This window comes from Callithrix jacchus, chromosome 12 (genome assembly GCF_049354715.1).
Source record: "Callithrix jacchus isolate 240 chromosome 12, calJac240_pri, whole genome shotgun sequence".
Classification (NCBI taxonomy): Eukaryota; Metazoa; Chordata; class Mammalia; order Primates; family Cebidae; genus Callithrix; species Callithrix jacchus.
The window spans coordinates 84,597,144-84,617,069 of NC_133513.1; the positions used below are offsets into that span (position 1 = coordinate 84,597,144).

Consider the following 19,926-nt stretch of genomic DNA (forward strand, 5'->3'; position numbering starts at 1 on the left):
TAGTAGAGACGGGGTTTCACCATGTTGGCCAAGCTGGTCTCGAACTCCTGACCTCAAGTGATTTGCCTGCCTCGGCCTCCCAAAGTGCTAGGATTACAGCTAAGAGCCACCACACCCAGCCTAGATAGGATTTTTTTTTTTTTTGAGACAGAGTTTCGCTCTTTTTTTACACAGTTGCTGGAGTGCAATGGCACGATCTCGGCTCACCTCAACCTCCGCCTCCTGGGTTTAGGCAATTCTCCTGCTTCAGCCTCCTGAGTAGCTGGGATTACAGGCACGCGCCACCATGCCCAGCTAATTTTTTGTATTTTTAGTAGAGACGGGGTTTCACCATGTTGACCAAGATGGTCTCCATCTCTTGACCTTGTGATCCACCCACCTTGGCCTCCCAAAGTGCTGGGATTACAGATAGCATATGTTTTTAAATGCAAAGTAGCACTATCATCTTGCTGCACATCATCTGGTGGCACATATCTGAAATCTCATGTACCCAGGAGGCTGTGGCAGGAGAATTGTTTGAACCCTGGAGGTGGAGGTTGCAGTGAGCCAAGATCGTGCCACTGCACTCCAGTCTAGGCAAGAGTGAGGCCTTGCCTCAAAAAAAGAAAAAGAAATCATATGAAATAGCAGATTAAGTGATTCCGTAATTTGTAGCTAAAAGTGAAGTTTCAAAGCTCTTAAGAAAGCAGTTTTTAGTGAACCATATTTTGTTAAAACCACCGGAGATATAATAGCAAGATTTGCCAATTATACTTTGAGTTGGAGCAGGCTCATTTGTTAAGGTTCACTTCTTCCAGTATGCTCAACAGCTGTTTAACAAACAGTTTCCCAAGACTAGCAAGAAACTTTTTTTTTTTGAGACAGAGTCTTGCTTGTCACCCAGGCTGGAGTGCAGTGGCACAATCTCAGCTCACTGCAACCTCTGCCTCCTAGGTTCAAGTGATTCTCCTGCCTCAGCCTCCCAAGTAGCTGGGATTACAGGTATGTGCCACCATGCCCAGCTAATTTTGTATTTTTATCTTTATTTTTTATTGTATATTTTTTTAATTTTTTATTGCATTTTAGGTTTTGGGGTACATGAGCAGAACATGCAAGACAGTTGCGTAGGTACACACATGGCAGTGTGTTTTGCTTCCTTTCTCCCCTTCACCCACATTTGGCATTTCTCCCCAGGCTATCCCTCCCCACCACCCCCTCCCACTGGCCCTCCCCTTTTCCCCCCAATAGACCCCAGTGTTTAGTACTCCCCTCCCTGTGTCCATGTGTTCTCATTTTTCATCACCCGCCTATGAGTGAGAATATGCGGTGTTTCATTTTCTGTTCTTGTGTCAGTTTGCTGAGAATGATGTTCTCCAGCTTCATCCATGTCCCTACAAACGACACAAACTCATCATTTCTGATTGCTGCATAATATTCCATGGTGTATATGTGCCACATTTTTCCAATCCAGTCTATCATCAATGGGCATTTGGGTTGATTCCAGGTCTTTGCTATTGTAAACAGTGCTGCAATGAACGTTCGTGTACATGTGTCCTTATAGTAGAACGATTTAGAGTCCTTTGGATATATACCCAGTAATGGGATTGCTGGGTCAAATGGAATTTCTATTTCTAAGGCCTTGAGGAATCGCCACACTGTCTTCCACAATGGTTGAACTAATTTACACTCCCACCAACAGTGTAGAAGTGTTCCTTTTTCTCCACATCCTCTCCAGCATCTGTTGTCTCCAGATTTTTTAATGATCGCCATTCTAACTGGCGTGAGATGGTATCTCAATGTGGTTTTGATTTGCATCTCTCTGATGACCAGTGACGATGAGCATTTTTTCATATGATTGTTGGCCTCATATATGTCTTCTTTTGTAAAGTGTCTGTTCATATCCTTTGCCCAGTTTTGAATGGGCTTCTTTGTTTTTTTCCTGTAAATCTGTTTGAGTTCTTTGTAAATTCTGGATATCAGCCCTTTGTCAGATGGGTAAACTGCAAAAATTTTTTCCCATTCTGTTGGTTGCCGATTCACTCTAGTGACTGTTTCTTTTGCCATGCAGAAGCTGTGGAGTTTGATTAGGTCCTATTTGTCTATTTTGGCTTTTGTTGCCAATGCTTTTGGTGTTTTGTTCATGAAGTCCTTGCCTACTCCTATGTCCTGGATAGTTTTGCCTAGATTTGCTTCTAGGGTTTTTATCATGCCAGGAATTTTTTATTTTTAATAGATAAGGGTTTTCACCATGTTGTCCAGGCTGGTCCTGAACTCCTGACCTCAGGTGATCTGCCCACCTCAGCCTCCCAAAGTGCTGGAATTACAGATGTGAGACACCACGCTCAACCCGAAACTTCCTATTTTGATCCTTTTTAGGTAACAGTAGAAGATATATATTATTTTTGGAAGTGGATCCCAGGATGTTACCCATACCCATTTAACTTGTCTTACCCTACACCCATTCTACCCCTTCAGTATTTTTCCCCACTCTCTCAGCAGCTGTCATGGAAAGGGAAAGGACACTTGTTTCCATTGCCTCTGTGGTTCCTTTTGGGCCTGCATCCTATGAAATACATTTTCCCATAGAACCAACTTTATAATAATACTCTGAGTAGCATATAAACCTTATTAAACTTATAATGTGGCTATAATATTATACATTTGTAACAGTAATGCTTTTGTTTCTTGTAAAACTTAATCTTGACTCCAGCAGAACATTTGAAAGTTACTATGGATAAGAATGAAACATCAAACAGATTTGCACTGGGACTCAAAGACAGCTGAGTGGTGTTTTCCTAAGACCTAGTGCTTTACTAAATAAGAATGAAAGGCCGACTAGAGGTCATACCTACAGTCTTGCTTTGTCACCCAGGCTGGAGTGCAGTGGCACAGTCTCAGCTCACTGTAACCTCTGCCTCAGCTAACCCCACATCAGGGGGTTACCTGATGTGAGGGTGTAAGTAGTTACCAGGGTAGTAAAGTTAAGCAAAATCAGGAGAAAGCAAGTAGATAGGGATTGAGAATGCAGGTTCTGGGCAGTGCTGAGTCAATTGGCAACCCTTTCCTAAATAGTTCAACTAGCAGAAGCTGGCATTTAACAGCAAACATAAGTGATTGCTTTCCATGACCAGGGCATTTACTAGCCATGGAAGGCACTAAGATATGATCCCTGGACAAAGCATTCAAATAATGAAGGTCTGCTGGCACTAACAGGCACAAGAATAAGAGGGAATTCTCTTAATGTTCTTCCTCATAGTCTGTGAGTACTAGGAAGCAAATGGACAGATCTGGCTAGAATGGAGAGAAAAATTCTGTCAAACAGAATTATAATTAATTAAACCACTGTGCAGAGTGTCAACTGATATTTCTTTGTTTGGAAGGGAATGTTGGGACCTCTGGTGGGGCTTGAAGTTTCTATCTTTGCCTTTATTTTGGTGCACATTTTTATTGTTGACTTGGTAAAAAATTGGAATTGATGCTTGTCCAATTTGCAGATTAACATGAAGCCGAGAAGGATAACTGATACTCAAATTGATAGAATCCAGATTCAAAACCACCTCACCAGGCTCTAAGCTTTGGTTGAAGCCAGTAAGACTAAATTTAGTGGGGCTCAGCAAGGACACTTAAATTCACGAAAATAAGTCTCACACAAGAACAAGATGAGTGAGGAGAAAATACTTCGATGTTTATTTCATGTTTAAAAAATAATACAGAGTTCTTAAATGACCCACTAACTCAATTTAAGTATAAATTGTAATGTGACAACTTAAAAAGCTATCCTAACTTTGTGCCAATAGTAGAATAGTATTGCAAGCAAATATAATAATATTGCAAGCAAATATAATAATAGTATTGCAAGCAAATAAAAAAATAGTATTGCAAGCAAATATAATATATAATATTGCAAGCAAATATAGTATTTCAAGCAAATATAATGATAATAAATATATAACAGCCAAACTGCACTGGAATCTTTGATTTTAGGATCTCATTTTTTAATTTTAATTTTTTTTATTTTTGGTTGCTGGGAGAGGGTCTCACTCTGCCACCCAGGCTGGAGTGCAGTGATGTAATCATGGTTCATTGCAGCCACGACCTTCCTAGGTTCAGGTGATCCTCCCACCTCAGCCTCCCAAGTAGCTGAAACTACAGGCATGGTGCCACCACACGTGGTTAATTTTTTTATTTTTTGTAGAGACAGATTTCACCATGTTGCCTAGTTTGGTCTTGAACTCCTGAGCTCAAGTGATCCATCCACCTTGGCCTCCCAAAGTACTAGAATTACAGGTATAAGTCACTCCACCTGTCCTCAATTATTTTTCAATGAATTTCTTAAAGTATATTTAGTTGAGGGGCCACCACAATAATAAGTGGAAACCATCTGATACAAAAGATGAGTGTCCTTTATGACGTCCTTTGCTCCAAAGGCAAATAAATGAAAGTTAAAAGTACATATTTTAACTTAATGTAGAAAAAAACTTTCTAACAACAGGAGTTCTCTAGTAATTATAAAAAGCCATGTTAGCTGCAAATTAGCTCCCCATTGTCGAAAATACTGAAAGAGTAAGATCACCTTAGATGAATGCTGTAGAAGGAAATTTGTGTTTGATTGGTTAAATTAGTATGACTCCTTTGGTCCATACTTAGCCGACTGTAGTACTTGGAAATGGCTAAAATTAAAAAGTTTCACAATACAAAGTGTTAACAAGGATATGTAGCAACTGGAACTCAAATGTTGCAATGTAGCAGTGGAACTCAAATGTTGCTGGTGGCTGTGTAAAATACTATAGCCACGTTAAAAAAACTCTTTGTTTCTAATAAAGCTAAACATATATCTACCATGACAGTATATGTTCATAAGGAAATGTTTATGATACGGCCAGGCGTGGTGGCTCAAGCCTGTAATCCCAGCACTTTGGGAGGCCGAGGCGGGTGGATCACGAGGTCAAGAAATCGAGACCATCCTGGTCAAAATGGTGAAACCCCGTCTCTACCAAAAATACGAAAAATTAGCTGGGCATGGTGGTGCATGCCTGTAATCCCAGCCACTCGGGAGGCTGAGGCAGGAGAATTGCCTGAATCCAGGAGACAGAGGTTGCGGTGAGCCGAGATCACGCCATTGCACTCCAGCCTGGGTAACAAGAGCGAAACTCTGTCTCAAAAAAAAAAAAAAAAAAAGAAATGTTTATAATAGCTTATTCATAACACAGGTTGAGTATGCATTATCTGAAATGCTTGAGACCAGAAGTGTTTTAGATTTCAGATTTTTTTGGATTTTAGAATATTTGCATATATACTATTTAATGAGATATCTTGAGACTGGAACCCAAGTCTACACATGAAATTCACGTATGTTTCATATACACCTTATACACATAGCCTGAAGATAGTTTTATATAATATTTTTTAATAATTTTGTGCATGAAACAAAGTTTGTGTGCACAAGATTGGGTGTGGAATTTTCCACTTGTGGTGTCATGTTGGTATTCAAAAGTTTTGGATTTTGGAGTATTTTACATTTCAGGTTTTCAGATTAAAATGCCTAACCAGCCAACTAGAAACAGTCCAAATGTCCACTAACAAGATGATAAATAAGTGAATTATGGTATGTCTCTACTGTGAAATACTCCTCAACAAAAAATGAACTACTTGTAGAATAACATGAATGAATCTCAGAAACATTGTATGTATGAAGGAATCTAGACAGAGAAGTACATACGTTAGAAATTTATATTCTTCCATTTTTGTGAAATTGAAGAACAAATAAGTCTAATATGTGGTCAGAACGGGGCAGGAATTGTCTGGAAAAGGAGCATGAGGAAACATTCTGGGGTAATGAAAGTGTCCTATATTTTGATTTGGGTGACAGTATCACAGATATATACATTTGTCTGAATTTGTCAAATTTGTGTGTTTCATTGTATATCAGCTGTACCTCAAGGGGAGAATTTGTTCTTGGAAAAGATGCAGATTAAATCTACAGCTTCATTCTTAACTGTTCTTAAAAGTAGAAATGTTAAGTAGACCATTGTTAGTAGGGCTAGCAATCAGCTATTGTTTTTTCCATTGGGGAAAAAGGTATATTCATTTTGAAATAATTGGCTTAAAAAGTGAACGTTGGCAACATAACCTGTTTTAGCTTGCATGGTGTTAAATTACACAGTACTAATAATTCTGAATTCTTTTAAAAATTGAACATTAAATGTATGCTTTTTGTTCTCCAGCATGGTGCCTGTGTAAATGCAATGGACTTGTGGCAATTCACTCCTCTTCATGAGGCAGCTTCTAAGAACAGAGTTGAAGTATGTTCTCTTCTCTTAAGTTACGGTGCAGATCCAACACTACTCAACTGTCACAATAAAAGTGCTATAGACTTGGCTCCCACACCACAGTTAAAAGAAAGATTAGCATGTGAGTATAACATTATAAATGTTCAGGTAGGATAATATATTAATAAACTGAACATTTTTTCTTTCCTGTTTGTTTGTATAAATGTTTAAATAATAAATATTTTTCTTAGCCACAGGTATATACTGTTGTTTAGCATATTTAATAATTTAGAAGTTTCTACTTAAAATACTATGAAAAATTAATTTTTTCAAGTCAAGTTATATGCTTTTTATATGTACTATATTAGATGTATTAGATGGTATGCCTTTGAAATGAAAGCTTTTGGTAATTTTTATCTTTGATAGGACTTTTCTGTTTAATGAAGCTTATGGATTTGTTAAGTTAAAGCTTTATAAGATTGCCATCTTGTCTGTAAAAGAAAATAAATAATTTTTTAAAAAATTTTTAAAGATCACCATCTTGTAACTCCAGATCTTAACATCTAATATTCAGTGGCACCTGAGCCAGTTTCTGTGGTTTTCTATCTATAGCTGAAGTAGATGTAGTAAGAAATAACCACCTAGTTTGGATATAGTATTAATACATATAAATAAGCAACTTATATTGGACTCATATTATCCTGGAATAATAAAGGATAAACGGTAGTTCCACAAGTCTGATGAGTAAAAGAGGATCTTAAGGAAAACGTCTTTTTTTTTTTTGCATCATCATAGGTGGCATTTGCAAATATCCAACTTGTCGAGTTCCCAGTTCCCTGATGGTATGAGCAAAACTATCTGCTATAGCCATGGTGTCAGTGTAGGGATCGCTATTTCTTTACTGCGAAAAATTTGTGCTTGAAAAATTCTAAAACCTCTCTGGTCTAGAAATATGTGGTAGTACTCTAGATATCTCAAAATGAATTATTAATTGGAACAGACCATGAGTCTGCCATGGGCTAAATCTGTGTGTACTCTTGGGGTCAAATGTCTATACAATTGCACTGTAACTGGAGGGACCTGGAGTACCACTGTCTGTTTTCAGGGATTAAATTTGGAGAATATCTTTAGAGCCTAAATCTTGCTGTTTTGGCAGATTATTTTGAAAATAATTTCAAGGAAAATACTAGGTGTCTTTTAGGTAAGCTTTGTAAATTTGATCGTTATAGATGTAAAATGCTTTTTCTTCATCTAGATGAGTTTAAAGGCCACTCGTTGCTGCAAGCTGCACGGGAAGCTGATGTTACTCGAATCAAAAAACATCTCTCTCTAGAAATGGTGAATTTCAAGCATCCTCAAACACATGAAACAGCATTGGTAATGTTTCAGACTTAAGTTTTTAAAATACAGTAACCCAAGAACATGCTAAACTAATCATAATATCCTACTTTAGAGCTAGCATTTTTTTTAAGTCTGTAGTTTTTAAAAAATTAGTGCCTATATAAATATTTTTTAAAAATTTGAACAGTGCCGAAAAATAGCCTTACCCTGCAGAAGGCAATACTACTGCCAGTTCGAGAATCCTCCTAGAAAAAAAATTTATTCAGTTTCTGGCATGTATTATATGTAATGCTTTTATTATCATAAATGGTACATATAGTTTGCCTTTTTAGGGGTTGTAAAAAATGAATGCTTAGTGTAGAAAATTTGGAACCCAATGAAAATAAATAATACCACCAACCATATGAAAACACGTGGTGTAGTTCCTTCCAGTAATTGCAGTTTTCTTCAAAATTAGATCTAGAATGTGAATAAAGTATTTTAAAGATTACTTCCCTGACAGAAGTAATAATAACTGTGGAGCTGTGACAAAATAGATGTGAGTAGAGAAGTCTAAGGAAAAACAGTCAGAAAAGAATGGGAACTGATAGGGATAAATGATAAAAGATAAGAGAGGGGATGGTAAAATCAGAGGCTACCTTAAAATTGAAAGGTAGAAAAAAGAAACAAAGGTAGGAATTTAAAAGGAAAAAAGTAAATCCTATTGTATGAGTTGCAGAATGTGCTTTGGGTGAGAGAAGATAAGTGAATTAATATGTGTAAAAGCAGATTTAACTCATGGTAGCTTTACTTACCTAATATCTTACATGGTAAGTTTCCTTCCTTATGCCATAAACTATGAAATTTATGTAGAAACCTACCTATAAAGCGTTTTGGACCTTTTGCTATTTTAAGAAACATCTAAATTTTAAAAAAAAATAGCAAAGCTATAGACTAACGAGAAATGCTAGTATAAAATTAAAACCACAGCAGCATTAAAACTGTACTAAGAAACTTGGAAAGACAGACATGGAAAATTCTGGTCGGAAAAGCTAATACTACCTCTGTTGTTTTCCCCTAAATATACTGCTGTTAAGTAACTCATTTTTGTAATTAACCTTAAAACACACGAGGAGTTAGGTGTTGGTGAGTAGTTATGGTACAGTAGCAGTTTCTTACATGTTCCCAGAGATTTACAGGCCCTGCTCCATGATGGTGCAGAGGAGTGGGTGTAATTTGAGGTAGATGTGATTGAAAAAAAAAAAAAGTCTTTAAAAAAAACCATGTCTATTCTCTGTGCTCTCATGATAGATGTCCTGGGATGATTACCCTTAACATACCAAAGGAACTATGTTCTCCAGTTAGAACTGATTTTATTGAGGGTGAAGGAATGATTTTGGTGACAGCAACATCAAAGAATGGATCTGAAGCAAAGTCATGAGGATCTGATAAGCTTTATGATTAACAACAGGTTAAAATCAAAGAACAAATTTTATGCGTACTGTGTTTTTAGATATATAGAGCAATTTAGCTGAAAAATTAGCCAGAACTTTTATTCTGTAGGTTTTCGGGTTTCAGTTTTAACTTAACATACGTACACTGATTTCGTTATGTATCATTCAGACATTATTGAACACCTGTTGTGCAGATACTAGGCTTAGGCTTTTAACTGGCAAATCTCTACCTCCTGTATCCTTTCCTCCTGGATACATCATAGAGCTGCTGCAACCTCAAACTCCAGATTATATCATTTTTCTACCACTGATTTTGCAAAGAGGTAATGCATGTTCCTTATGCTGCTGAAGCAACTAGTTGAGAGAGATATAAATACTGCTCAGCTTATTAGCTGTTCCATCAGTGCTATTACCAAACAGAATCCAGAACTGGTGAGTATTCTGTTATTCCTTTTTTTTTTTTTTTTTTTTTTTTTTGAGACAGAGTTTTGCTCTGTTGCCTAAGCTAGAGTGCAGTGGTGCAATCTTGGCTCACTGCAGCCTCCGACTCTTGGGTTCAAGTGACTCTCCTGTCTCAGCCTCCCAAGTATCTGAGATTACAGGCGAGCACAACTACGACTGGCTAATTTTTGTACTTTTAGTAGAGAGGGGGTTTCACCATGTTGGCCATGCTGGTCTTGAACTCCTGATGTCAGGTGATCTGCCTTCCTTGGCCTCCCAAAGTGCTGGGTTAACAGGTGCGAGCTGCCATCCGGCTGTATTCTGTGATTTCTTCATGTAAAGAAACCTCAACCTTCGGGGTGTTTTCTTAACCTTTAAAGTATTGCATAACACAATGCTACATGGGAACAATTTTTTAAAAGATATTGGTCACATTAAGGTTTTCATCACACCAGTGATAGCTTTTTCAAAGATGTAAGACAACTGTAAAGTTTGATCAGAATATTTAATAATAGATATTATCTTGTAGGTAGGATTTTCAGGCCCTATCAAAATGTGGTGATTATTGCAGTTCTATTCAATCAAAAGTCAAGAGCAAAGTTGCATCAAAAGTAAAACAAATTAAGTAACTACCACTTGATTGTTCTTGATTGGAAACACGAGTATTCTTAAAACAATTTTGTATAGTCCTTGATTAATGCTGCAATTTAAATTATTTAGCATTGTGCTGCTGCATCTCCATATCCCAAAAGAAAGCAAATATGTGAACTGTTGCTAAGAAAAGGAGCAAACATCAATGAAAAGACTAAAGAGTAAGTATACATTTAATAATTAAATATTATTGAGATTTTACTCTTTTGAAAAGTATATTCATTGTCTGGCTGACTTTTTCTCTTTAAGATTCTTGACTCCTCTGCACGTGGCATCTGAGAAAGCTCATAATGATGTTGTTGAAGTTGTGGTGAAACATGAAGCAAAGGTATACTTCCTTTTTGGTATCTTTAGTAATGCAATTAGTTATTTTTTATTTAGCGGGTGAAATGCCTGACTTTCTAAACTATTTACTTTCTCATAAGTATTACATTTTTTCCCTCATATTCTATGTTTAAGAATTATCCTGCAGGTAACCTTTTTTACATCTAATTTTTGCTAGAACTTGTATAGGTTTATTCAGATACATATTCTTTTTGTATGTCCTCCCTTCTCCATTCCTTTTAACCACACCCTACAGGTCAAAGTTATTCTTAAAAACTTTTTGTGACCTATCATCTATTCTACTCATCTTTTTTCACCGATATCTTCTAATTCTTGGTTGCCATTATAACTTCTGTTATTCATCCCAACCACCATTTTTATTATCCTCTGTCATTTCTGTAACTAAGCCAAAGGACTTGAACAGAAGGAAATATATTAATTTTAAATTGTTTAAGTAATTTGACTAAAAATAATTTGACTGAAATGAAAAGACTAAAGAATAAGTATACATTTAATAATTAAATATTATAATAACTCCCCAATAGAATTTGAATTGGCCAGTGTCTCAAAACACACTTGTTTCCACAGGATAAGTTTTGTTGATAAGTTACTGTTCTTTAGTTGACATTTGTGCACAAAGCATTTTATTCACCAAATACGCTTTCATCAAGGCTAGAAATAATCTCTTACCCAGGAACTTTTAAAAGTACTACTAAGCAAAAGATATACATAGCATAGCAGATTGGAAGAAATGACAGTAGTCACCTGATTCAGCAGTTTTTAACAGTTTTCGCCACAGATCCTTGCCTCCTTCAAACAAAACCTTTAGTTGAAATTCAGTATACTCTATAACAGAGAAAGAATGGAGCTGCTGTAGATGAAGGGAGAAGAAAGGAATAGACACTCCTCTCCTTGGATGGCCCCTGAGGCCCTTGCATAAATGAAATTTGCAGAATAGTTTTCTTACCTGCCCTTTCTTGGGTTTCCATTCATTCAAGAAACCACTTAGAGTTCTCCAATTTCTTTTTGTGTTGCCTCTCTGTGTCTTAATTTCTCTTGGATTTGGGGGAATTCTTGATACTGTATAATCTTGATCTTTTCCTATTGTAAATTATTGAATAAAATAAAGTTCATTTCTCCTTGACTGCTTGGCATATCTTGTCTCTGTTCTATAACTGTTGGTTGCTTTTTTCATGTTTGTGCTACATTACTTGAAGAGTATCTGGATGCATGTTAAATTAGAGTTGTGACACTCAGTGAAACAATCTTGACTAGGGTGATCAACCATCTAGTTTTGTCCAGGACTTGGGGTTTTCTGGGACACAGGACTTTCAGTGTTAAAATCAGGAAAGTGAGCCGGGCACGGTGGCTCAAGCCTTTAATCCCAGCACTTTGGGAGGCTGAGGCGGGTGGATCACGAGGTCAAGAGATCGAGACCATCCTGGTCAAAATGGTGAAACCCCGTCTCTACTAAAGATACAAAAAATTAGCTGGGCATGGTGGCGTGTGCCTGTAATCCCAGCTACTCAGGAGGCTGAGGCAGTAGAATTGCCTGAACCCAGGAGGCGGAGGTTGCGGTGAGCCGAGATCACGCCATTGCACTCCAGCCTTGGTAACAAGAGCGAAACTCCATCTCAAAAAAAAAAAAAAAACCCAGGAAAGTTCTAGGCAGACCAGAACAAGTGGTCACCCTAATAACTCAAGGTAGTACCCAAATAAAATTTTCCAGTGGGTATTTTTCACATTTCAGTGAGTTAGGGTATGTGAATAAATAGTTTGATTGTCCTGAACATTTTAAATCAATTTTTCAGGCCCTGTAAGCAGGGAGACTAGCTATTCATACTTCAGTTTTAGGTTCATTGAGGTCTTGGTTATATTCCCATTCAAATACCATCTGATTCCATGAATATAAATTTCCAGTGTCTCAAAACACACTAGTGTCCACAGGATTGATTACTGAGGAACTTAATTTCTTAGTTATATTGAAGATATTTCCATGGCAGGGGAGATATGGGGGTAAGGATAAGGTTAGTAGAGTCTTACAGATGATTCTTTTTATCTTGAAAAATTTCGAAGATATAACCAAGTAGAAAGAATTTTACAGGGAAAAACTATCTGCCTACCACTTAGATTCTATTATTAACATTTTACTATAGTGTTTTATTACATATCTTTTCATTTTTCCCTCCATCTACCAGTATCTCTTTTTGACACATTTCAAAGTAATTTGCAGACTATTTCTCCTAAATACTTCCACGTTCACATCAAGTAGAGTTTAATCTTTGTTTACAGTTTTTCTTTAGATGTAAAATTTGAATGCAGTGAAATGTAGAGATGTTAAATGAATATTTGCTGAATTTTGACTAGTACGTACACCTGCATAACCAAAACTCCTTTCGAGATACAGAACAGTATCTCATGGCAAAAGCAATGCACAGTCCCAGGCAATCTCCACTTTGACAGATAACCATTTTTATTTTTTCTGACATAAAAGTGCCTGTTCTAGGCCTTGACATACATGGAATCATAACAAAATGTATGCTTTTGTGTAAGGTTTTTCTCATATTGTGTCATGTTTTGGAGATTCATCCATGTATCAGTAGTTTGTTCCTTTTTATTGCTGAGTATTCCACTGTGTGACTATTCCATAGTATGTGTATCTGTATATTTTCCATAACACACTCAATGAAACAATAATAAATAAGGGAAAAGATTAAGCGAATAGAAATAAGCATTTTAATGCTAATTTATCTCTGGCTTTGTTACTGTTGTCTATCTTGGGTTAATCTTTACATTTCTACACTTTAGAGATCCACAAAAATACGTGGGTTCAACTTTCTTAGGCAATGTTTAACTCTAAATGTCTCAATCTGTGAATGCTTTAATGATAAACAAAACTACTATTCAGCATCTCACATTTAACCCAGAACTGGATCTTCCTTCTGACATTAGCCTTCATGAATTGGTAAATTTATTTTCTAGATTTGAGAAAAAAAAACTTGCTTTGGCATTGGATAATAGGCTTCATAAAAGAATTGAGACTTAAAAGTAGTAAAAATTGTTAAATACATGATAGCATGGCTTTAAATTTTGCATTGCAGGCTAATTTCAATTTTTTCTGCATTGTTAAGGTTAATGCTTTGGATAATCTTGGTCAGACTTCTCTGCACAGAGCTGCTTATTGTGGTCATCTACAGACCTGCCGCCTACTCCTGAGCTATGGGTGTGATCCTAACATTATATCCCTTCAGGGCTTTACTGCTTTACAGATGGGAAATGAAAACGTACAGCAACTCCTTCAAGGTATTATATGCTTCCATGAAATTAATTTTTAAATTAACCTTTAAAAAATTTTCACTTATAAGGTGTTAGAGGTAGGAGTTGGTAATAAGAAAACAATTTTGAGGATTTTTGGTTACTACTTCTTAGGTTATTATACTTTTAATCAGCTCAATATCCTCAGCCCCCAAATGTCATTAAATGATAATTATGATTTTTGTTCCAGTAGCATTTTCTGCCCAATTTCTCAAATTAAATAGATGGCTCTCAAGTTTTTATTGAGAAAGTTATGAGTAAGATAAAATAGTTATTTATTTTTAAAGAAAGGAAATTTTAGATCCTATATATTCAAGGCAGGTAGAGTTTCTATAAGGTAGCCAACTATTTGACCTGTAACAACTGAATACACTCATATTCATTACATTTTAAAAGATTTAATCAAATGTCTACACACTTGGCATTGATGAAACATTTCAACCCAGAGATACAGTCCCATAAATTTTAAAGTATTTTTATCTAAATCTCTGCTTTTATTAGAATTTAATACAGTAGCTTTGACATCTAAAAGCTCGGTTCAGAAAAATGTAATAGATCAAGCTTTTCTGTCTTTAACAGTCAGTCCTTGATGATCTTTATGCCTTTGGTCTGGGAACCATGTTTTGAGAAACACTACTTGAACAGATAAAGGCAGATCGATAACAGCCTTCTGGAATCTGCCAAAACTGTGAACTACGAGACTGCTTTCAAGATTCCCATTACTTCCCCCACACATCACACATTCATTTCATTGTCGGTTTTGGGGTTAATAACACTGGTCCTATTCAGCTAGCTAGTGATAGAATGTACTTGGTTTCTATCACCAGCCAACTGATAGAACAGTTTTATACTAATTACCATTATATGTGGCTTTTACTTGCCTTTGTAACTAGTTTCTTACAACAAATTATTGAAGTGGAATTTCCAGCTCAAAGGGTAGCATATAATTGTCAAATCATTTTCTATTAATAGAAAGCTGGTATTTACCATTTTACAGTCACAGAAAGAGTATTTGAAGCACCTGTTTTCTGTCAGCATTAGATATTATAATTCCTAATATTTTCTTAGAGTGAATATGCATGTGTGAATTACAGAAGTAATAGATTTTAATGCTAACTATAAAAGTCCCATCAGTGTAGCTCTCCATTTCCTCTCTGCCTACTAGCAGATGGGGAAAAACTGATATTTTGATTTACATTTCTGATTATGAGTAAATCTGAACTTAATTTTTAATGTGTTTATTGCCCATTTCTTTTTTTCCTTCCTTCCTTCCTTTTTCATTTATTTTTGAGATGGAGTCCCACTCTGTTGCCCGGGCTGGAGTGCAGTGCCACAGTCTTGACTCATTACAACCTCAGCCTCCCAGATTCAAGCAGTTCTAGTGCCTCACCCTCCTGAGTAGCTGGGATAACAGGCATGCGCCTGATTTTTGTATTTTTAGTAGAGATGGAGTTTCACCATGTTAGCCAGTCTGATCTCCAACTCCTGACCTCAAGTAATTTGCCACCTCAGCCTCCCCAAGTGCTGGGATTATAGGTGTGAGCCACCAAGCCCAGCCAACCATGTCTCTTTTTTTGTATGTGTAAATTTCTTGTTCATATCTGTAGCTCATTTGTTGAAGCCTTCCAAAGTACTCCTAAGAACACCTTATATATTAAATTTTATACATATGTGTGTGTGTATGCCTATATATACATATATACACACAAATGTATATGTACATATATATGTGTGTATACATATTGTCACATGCATATATCTTGTCACCAAGGCTGGAGTGCAGTGGCACGATCTCGGCTGACTGCAACCTCTGCCTCCCGAGTTCAAGCAGTTCTCCTGCCTCAGTTCCAAGCAGCTGAGATTACAGATGCTTACCACCATGCCCGGCCAATTTTTGTATTTTTAGTAGAGATGATGTTTCTCCGTGTTGGCCAGCTGGTCTTGAACTCCTGGCCTGAGGTGATCCACCTGTCTTGGCCTCCCAGAGTGCTGGGATTAAAGGTATGAGCCACCATGCCTGGCCTATTTTATTTTGTTTTATTTTATTTTATTTGAGACAGAGTTTCTCTCTTGTTACTGAGGCTGGAATGCAATCTCAACTCACTACAGCCTCAAATATATTCTCTTTAAAGGTGCATGTTAAGTATGATTTTTTTTTTACATATTGTTGTTTAATGCTGTGTTATTGCCTTACATCTTTTTCTAAATACCAATTTTCTTTTTTGATGCTGCCCTTCTTTTTTTTTTTTTTTTTTTTTTGAGACAGAGTCTCACTCCATCACCAAGCGCCAGGCTGGAGTGCAGTGGCACCACCTCAGCTCACTGCAACCTCCACCTCCCGGATTCAAGCAATTCTACCTGAGACTAACAGCACAAGCCACCATGCCGAGCTAATTTTTTTGTATTTTTAGTAGAGACAGGGTTTCACCATGTTGGCCAGGATGGTCTCAATCTCTTGACCTTGTGATCCACCCACTTCGGCCTTCCAAAGTGCTGGGATAACAGGCGTGAGCCACTGCACCCGGCCGATGCTGCCTTTGATGTACTGTTCTAAGAAGCTTTTTTATTTCATATTATGAAAATATTCCATTTTCTTCTAGTATTTTTAAGGCTTAATTTTTCATACTTATGTCTTTAATCCATCTGGAGCTAATTTTGTTCTAAGGTGCAAGGTAGATGTTTTCCTTGTCTGACACTTTAAATGAGCTGTAAGCATAGAATTCCAGACCTGGAAATGATGTTACGTTTCTTCTAGTCTACATTACGTCTTTAGAACTAAAAAAAAATGTGAGGCCCAGGAAGTTCCAGTGACTTGCTCCAGTTCGGATAGCTAATTAATGACAGAACCACAGTAGATTTCTGGTTGCTCTCTTAATTTAATACTTTTACACCATTCCAAATGGCTTTCTTATAGAGTAGGCCATCTTTAGTCATCTCCTTTATGTTCCTTTATATAGCTTAAATCAAATTTTATAGTCATTGTACACATTTACATATTTTGCTTATATGGACTTTTAAGAGAATCTTATTTTTCCCTCCTCAACCCCCATCCCCTCACCACCATGGAGATTTCTTACATAATCTACCAAATTGTTAAGGAACTTTGCTTTCTGATGAGATGCCTTCCATAAAGCTTGGTTCCATCTTCCAAATAGAGGTTAGTCACTCTTTCTCTCTCTCTCTCTTTTTTAGAGGGTATCTCATTAGGTAATTCAGAGGCAGACAGACAATTGCTGGAAGCTGCAAAGGCTGGAGATGTGGAAACTGTAAAAGTAAGATACAATGTTATATTTTTGTTAACTTTGGGTTTTTATCTTGACATTGTTAATGAATCTGTACTGTTATAATGAAGAGCATGGTTTATTTGTATGTGCCTTACTTTAAAAGGTCAATAATATAATCTAATTTTTTTTTTTTTTTTTTACAAATAAGGAGCATTAGGTAATGAAAGAAAAAGACTTCAGTTTCACACACACATCCCAGTAAATACTACATTCACAAATATAAATAAATTCAGGTAATAACAAATGGGTTTTGATTAAAGAACCTATTAATTTGTACCTTTAACAGAATAAAGTATATCAAATTACTGAATGTTACTGTTTACATATGACACATAAAACAAGAAGGTGGAAAAACAGTGTATGACTTTTGTCTATAGATTTCTTCTGAGTTTTTCATTGCTTTGTCCCTCTACCTCTAGGGATTCAGGTTTACTACAGTAATAAATACAGCTCTTTCTCAGAGCTGCCAACTTCAGCTCTTAGTGTTTCTCCAACTAGAGCCTTCCCCAGAGTAACCCTTCCTTATTGTTTGACTCTTACTGTAGAAATACGTATGTAAGGCCAGTGCAGTGGCTCACGCCTATAATCCCAGCACTTTGGTAGGTGGAGGTGGGTGGATCACCTGAAGTTAGGAGTTTGTGACCAGCCTGGCCAACCTAGCAAAACACCATCTCTACTAAAAATGCAAAAAAAAAAAAGAGAGAGAAATTAGCTGGGAGTGTTGACGGGGGGCACCTGTAATCCCAGCTACTTGGGAGGGTGAGGCAGGAGAATTGATTGAACCTGGGAGACGGAGGTTGCTGTGAGCTGAGATGGTGCTATTGCACTCCAGCCTGGGTGACAGAGTGAGACTCCATCAAAGAAAGAAAGAAAAGAAAGAAAAAAATAAGTATGTAATATCTTACTGTCTATCTCAGATAATTCTATTACCTGCAGAAATTGTGTAAACTCAAAGGCCTAACATTTTGAGAGGGTGAGACTGTTTTAGAATTTAATATAAATTAAAATTTAACCATTCTTTATGAATTAAATAATTTTTCAGTAATGCAATAGTGTTATTTTAATTTCCAAAGCTAGTAGGGGAGGTAAGCCTTGTATTTCTTCCCCTTCCCCTTTGGAGACTTTTTCAAAACAGTCTTGATCCTGTTTGAGAGGATATTAACAGGTAATAAGTTTTATAGAAAGTTAAATTTGTTCATTTAATTCATGGCAGAAGTAGCTATTTGAAGTAATTTCATTATATTTCTTTGGTGGGGGGTAGGCGGGGAGACAGGGTCTGTTGCTCAGGCTGGAGCACAGTGGTGCTATCTTGGCTCACTGTAACCTTCATCTTCTGGGCTCAAGTGATCCTCCTGACTTCAGCCTCCCAAGTAGCTCGTACTACAGGTGCATGCCACCATGCCCAGCTAATTTTCTTGATTTTTTTCTTGTAGAGACAAAGTCTCAGGAGACTCGAAGTCTTGTAGAGACAAATGTACCCAGGCTGGTCCCAAACTCCTGGGCTCAAGCAGTCCTCCCACCTCAGCCTCCCAAAGTGCTGGGATTATAAACATGAGCCACCATGCCCTGGCAATTTCATTACGTTTCTGTAGAATGTTCTAAATCCTAAACAGACCCACTCACAAAGTCAATAATTTTAGATTTTCTGAGGAAGAAATACAAATGTTGTTCTTCTGAACTAGAGCTCTCAGGGAATTTATTCACTGCCCTTTTAAATGAAGAGCTTTCTACAAATTATGTGATCCTGTGATCCTCTTCTGTTGCTTTGTCTGCGTAGACCGTATAGACACCTCAGATAACTTCAGATTTGTTTTTTAAGTTCGTTTCTCATAGGAAAGTGCAGCTCTCATGCAGTTTTATTATTTGACATGTTTTACTTTGATCCTCATTATTCTCATTCCCTTAAGTAGGAGGCTAATAGGATATTGAAAGGATTTTGTTACTATTGCTATTGACTTCTGGAAATACAAATCACTTGAGTTAAAAGGTTGTGAACTGATTTTTCAAGAGACATGAAAATTAAGCTTAAGGCAATTAACTGATTTTTTTTTTTCGGTGTGTGTGGGCAGGGAGAGATACAGAATTTTAAATGCTCATTCTCTTACATATATTAAAGAACATAAAACTATATTTAGCAAAGATGTTAAAAACTAAACTTTGTTTTTATAAAGGTAGAAGGAGTCTAGAGGAGGGGTTAGATAAAGAGGAGATGAAGTTGAGAGCAGGAAATGGACTTAGAGAACACGATAATGCCATTGGATTCAGGAAAACCTGTGATAGGCATCAGGCTGTCTTCCCTCCCCTCTGCTTTTTAAATCACTTGATGGACATTTATCTCCATCAGCCATTCTACTTCTTACCTACCTCTAAGCAGATGGCTTTGTACAAATCACTGGGACAAGAACATCTGCGTATTATCTAATGAACACTTAACTACTGTGCTCAGTTGTGTTTGTTTACTAATAATCCCCTAGACTGGATACTTTATTTGACACCTGCTACTAGAAAACCTGTCTCAGAGTGGGCAAAATTAAACTGAGAGGTAAAGAGTAGAATGCCCTGTGATAACTACCAATATTAAAAATGAATATGTTAATGAAAATGAATATTTTTTAACATGTATACCACCAGGTGCTGCTAGGTTTGGTAGGCACCTGACTTGAGACCCACTGAAATACCATTTCTTGAATGGGATCTTGAATCTATATATCTAGCCAGCTCTTATTTGGGAAGCACAGAAGAGCTTTACCAATGTAGTAATTAAACCCCTTGAGGTCAACCCACTGATAGCAGTCTCCTTTATTTTATTGAACTTAGATTATCCCTGCTTTTGGGGGGGTAGGATAGTAAAAAGGGGGAAAGAGTTTTTACTAATATGGATATATTCTT

At 36.8% G+C, this 19,926-nt stretch overlaps 1 protein-coding gene across 4 annotated transcripts in view; it reads left to right on the top strand.

The window, feature by feature from the left end:
- TNKS2 (tankyrase 2) overlaps positions 1-19,926 on the top strand; it is a 66,910-nt gene that overhangs the window by 22,000 nt on the left and 24,984 nt on the right. For 2 of the 4 annotated variants that reach the window (XM_002756415.6, XM_017979129.4), the window contains exons 8-13: positions 6,204-6,390; positions 7,504-7,625; positions 10,184-10,275; positions 10,364-10,442; positions 13,570-13,741; positions 16,946-17,025. In XM_002756415.6, the coding sequence (XP_002756461.1) occupies positions 6,204-6,390; positions 7,504-7,625; positions 10,184-10,275; positions 10,364-10,442; positions 13,570-13,741; positions 16,946-17,025 (732 nt within the window). The remainder of the gene's footprint in view (positions 1-6,203; positions 6,391-7,503; positions 7,626-10,183; positions 10,276-10,363; positions 10,443-13,569; positions 13,742-16,945; positions 17,026-19,926) is intronic. The other 2 variants (XM_035268459.3, XM_078346010.1) reach the window with 1 other exon arrangement.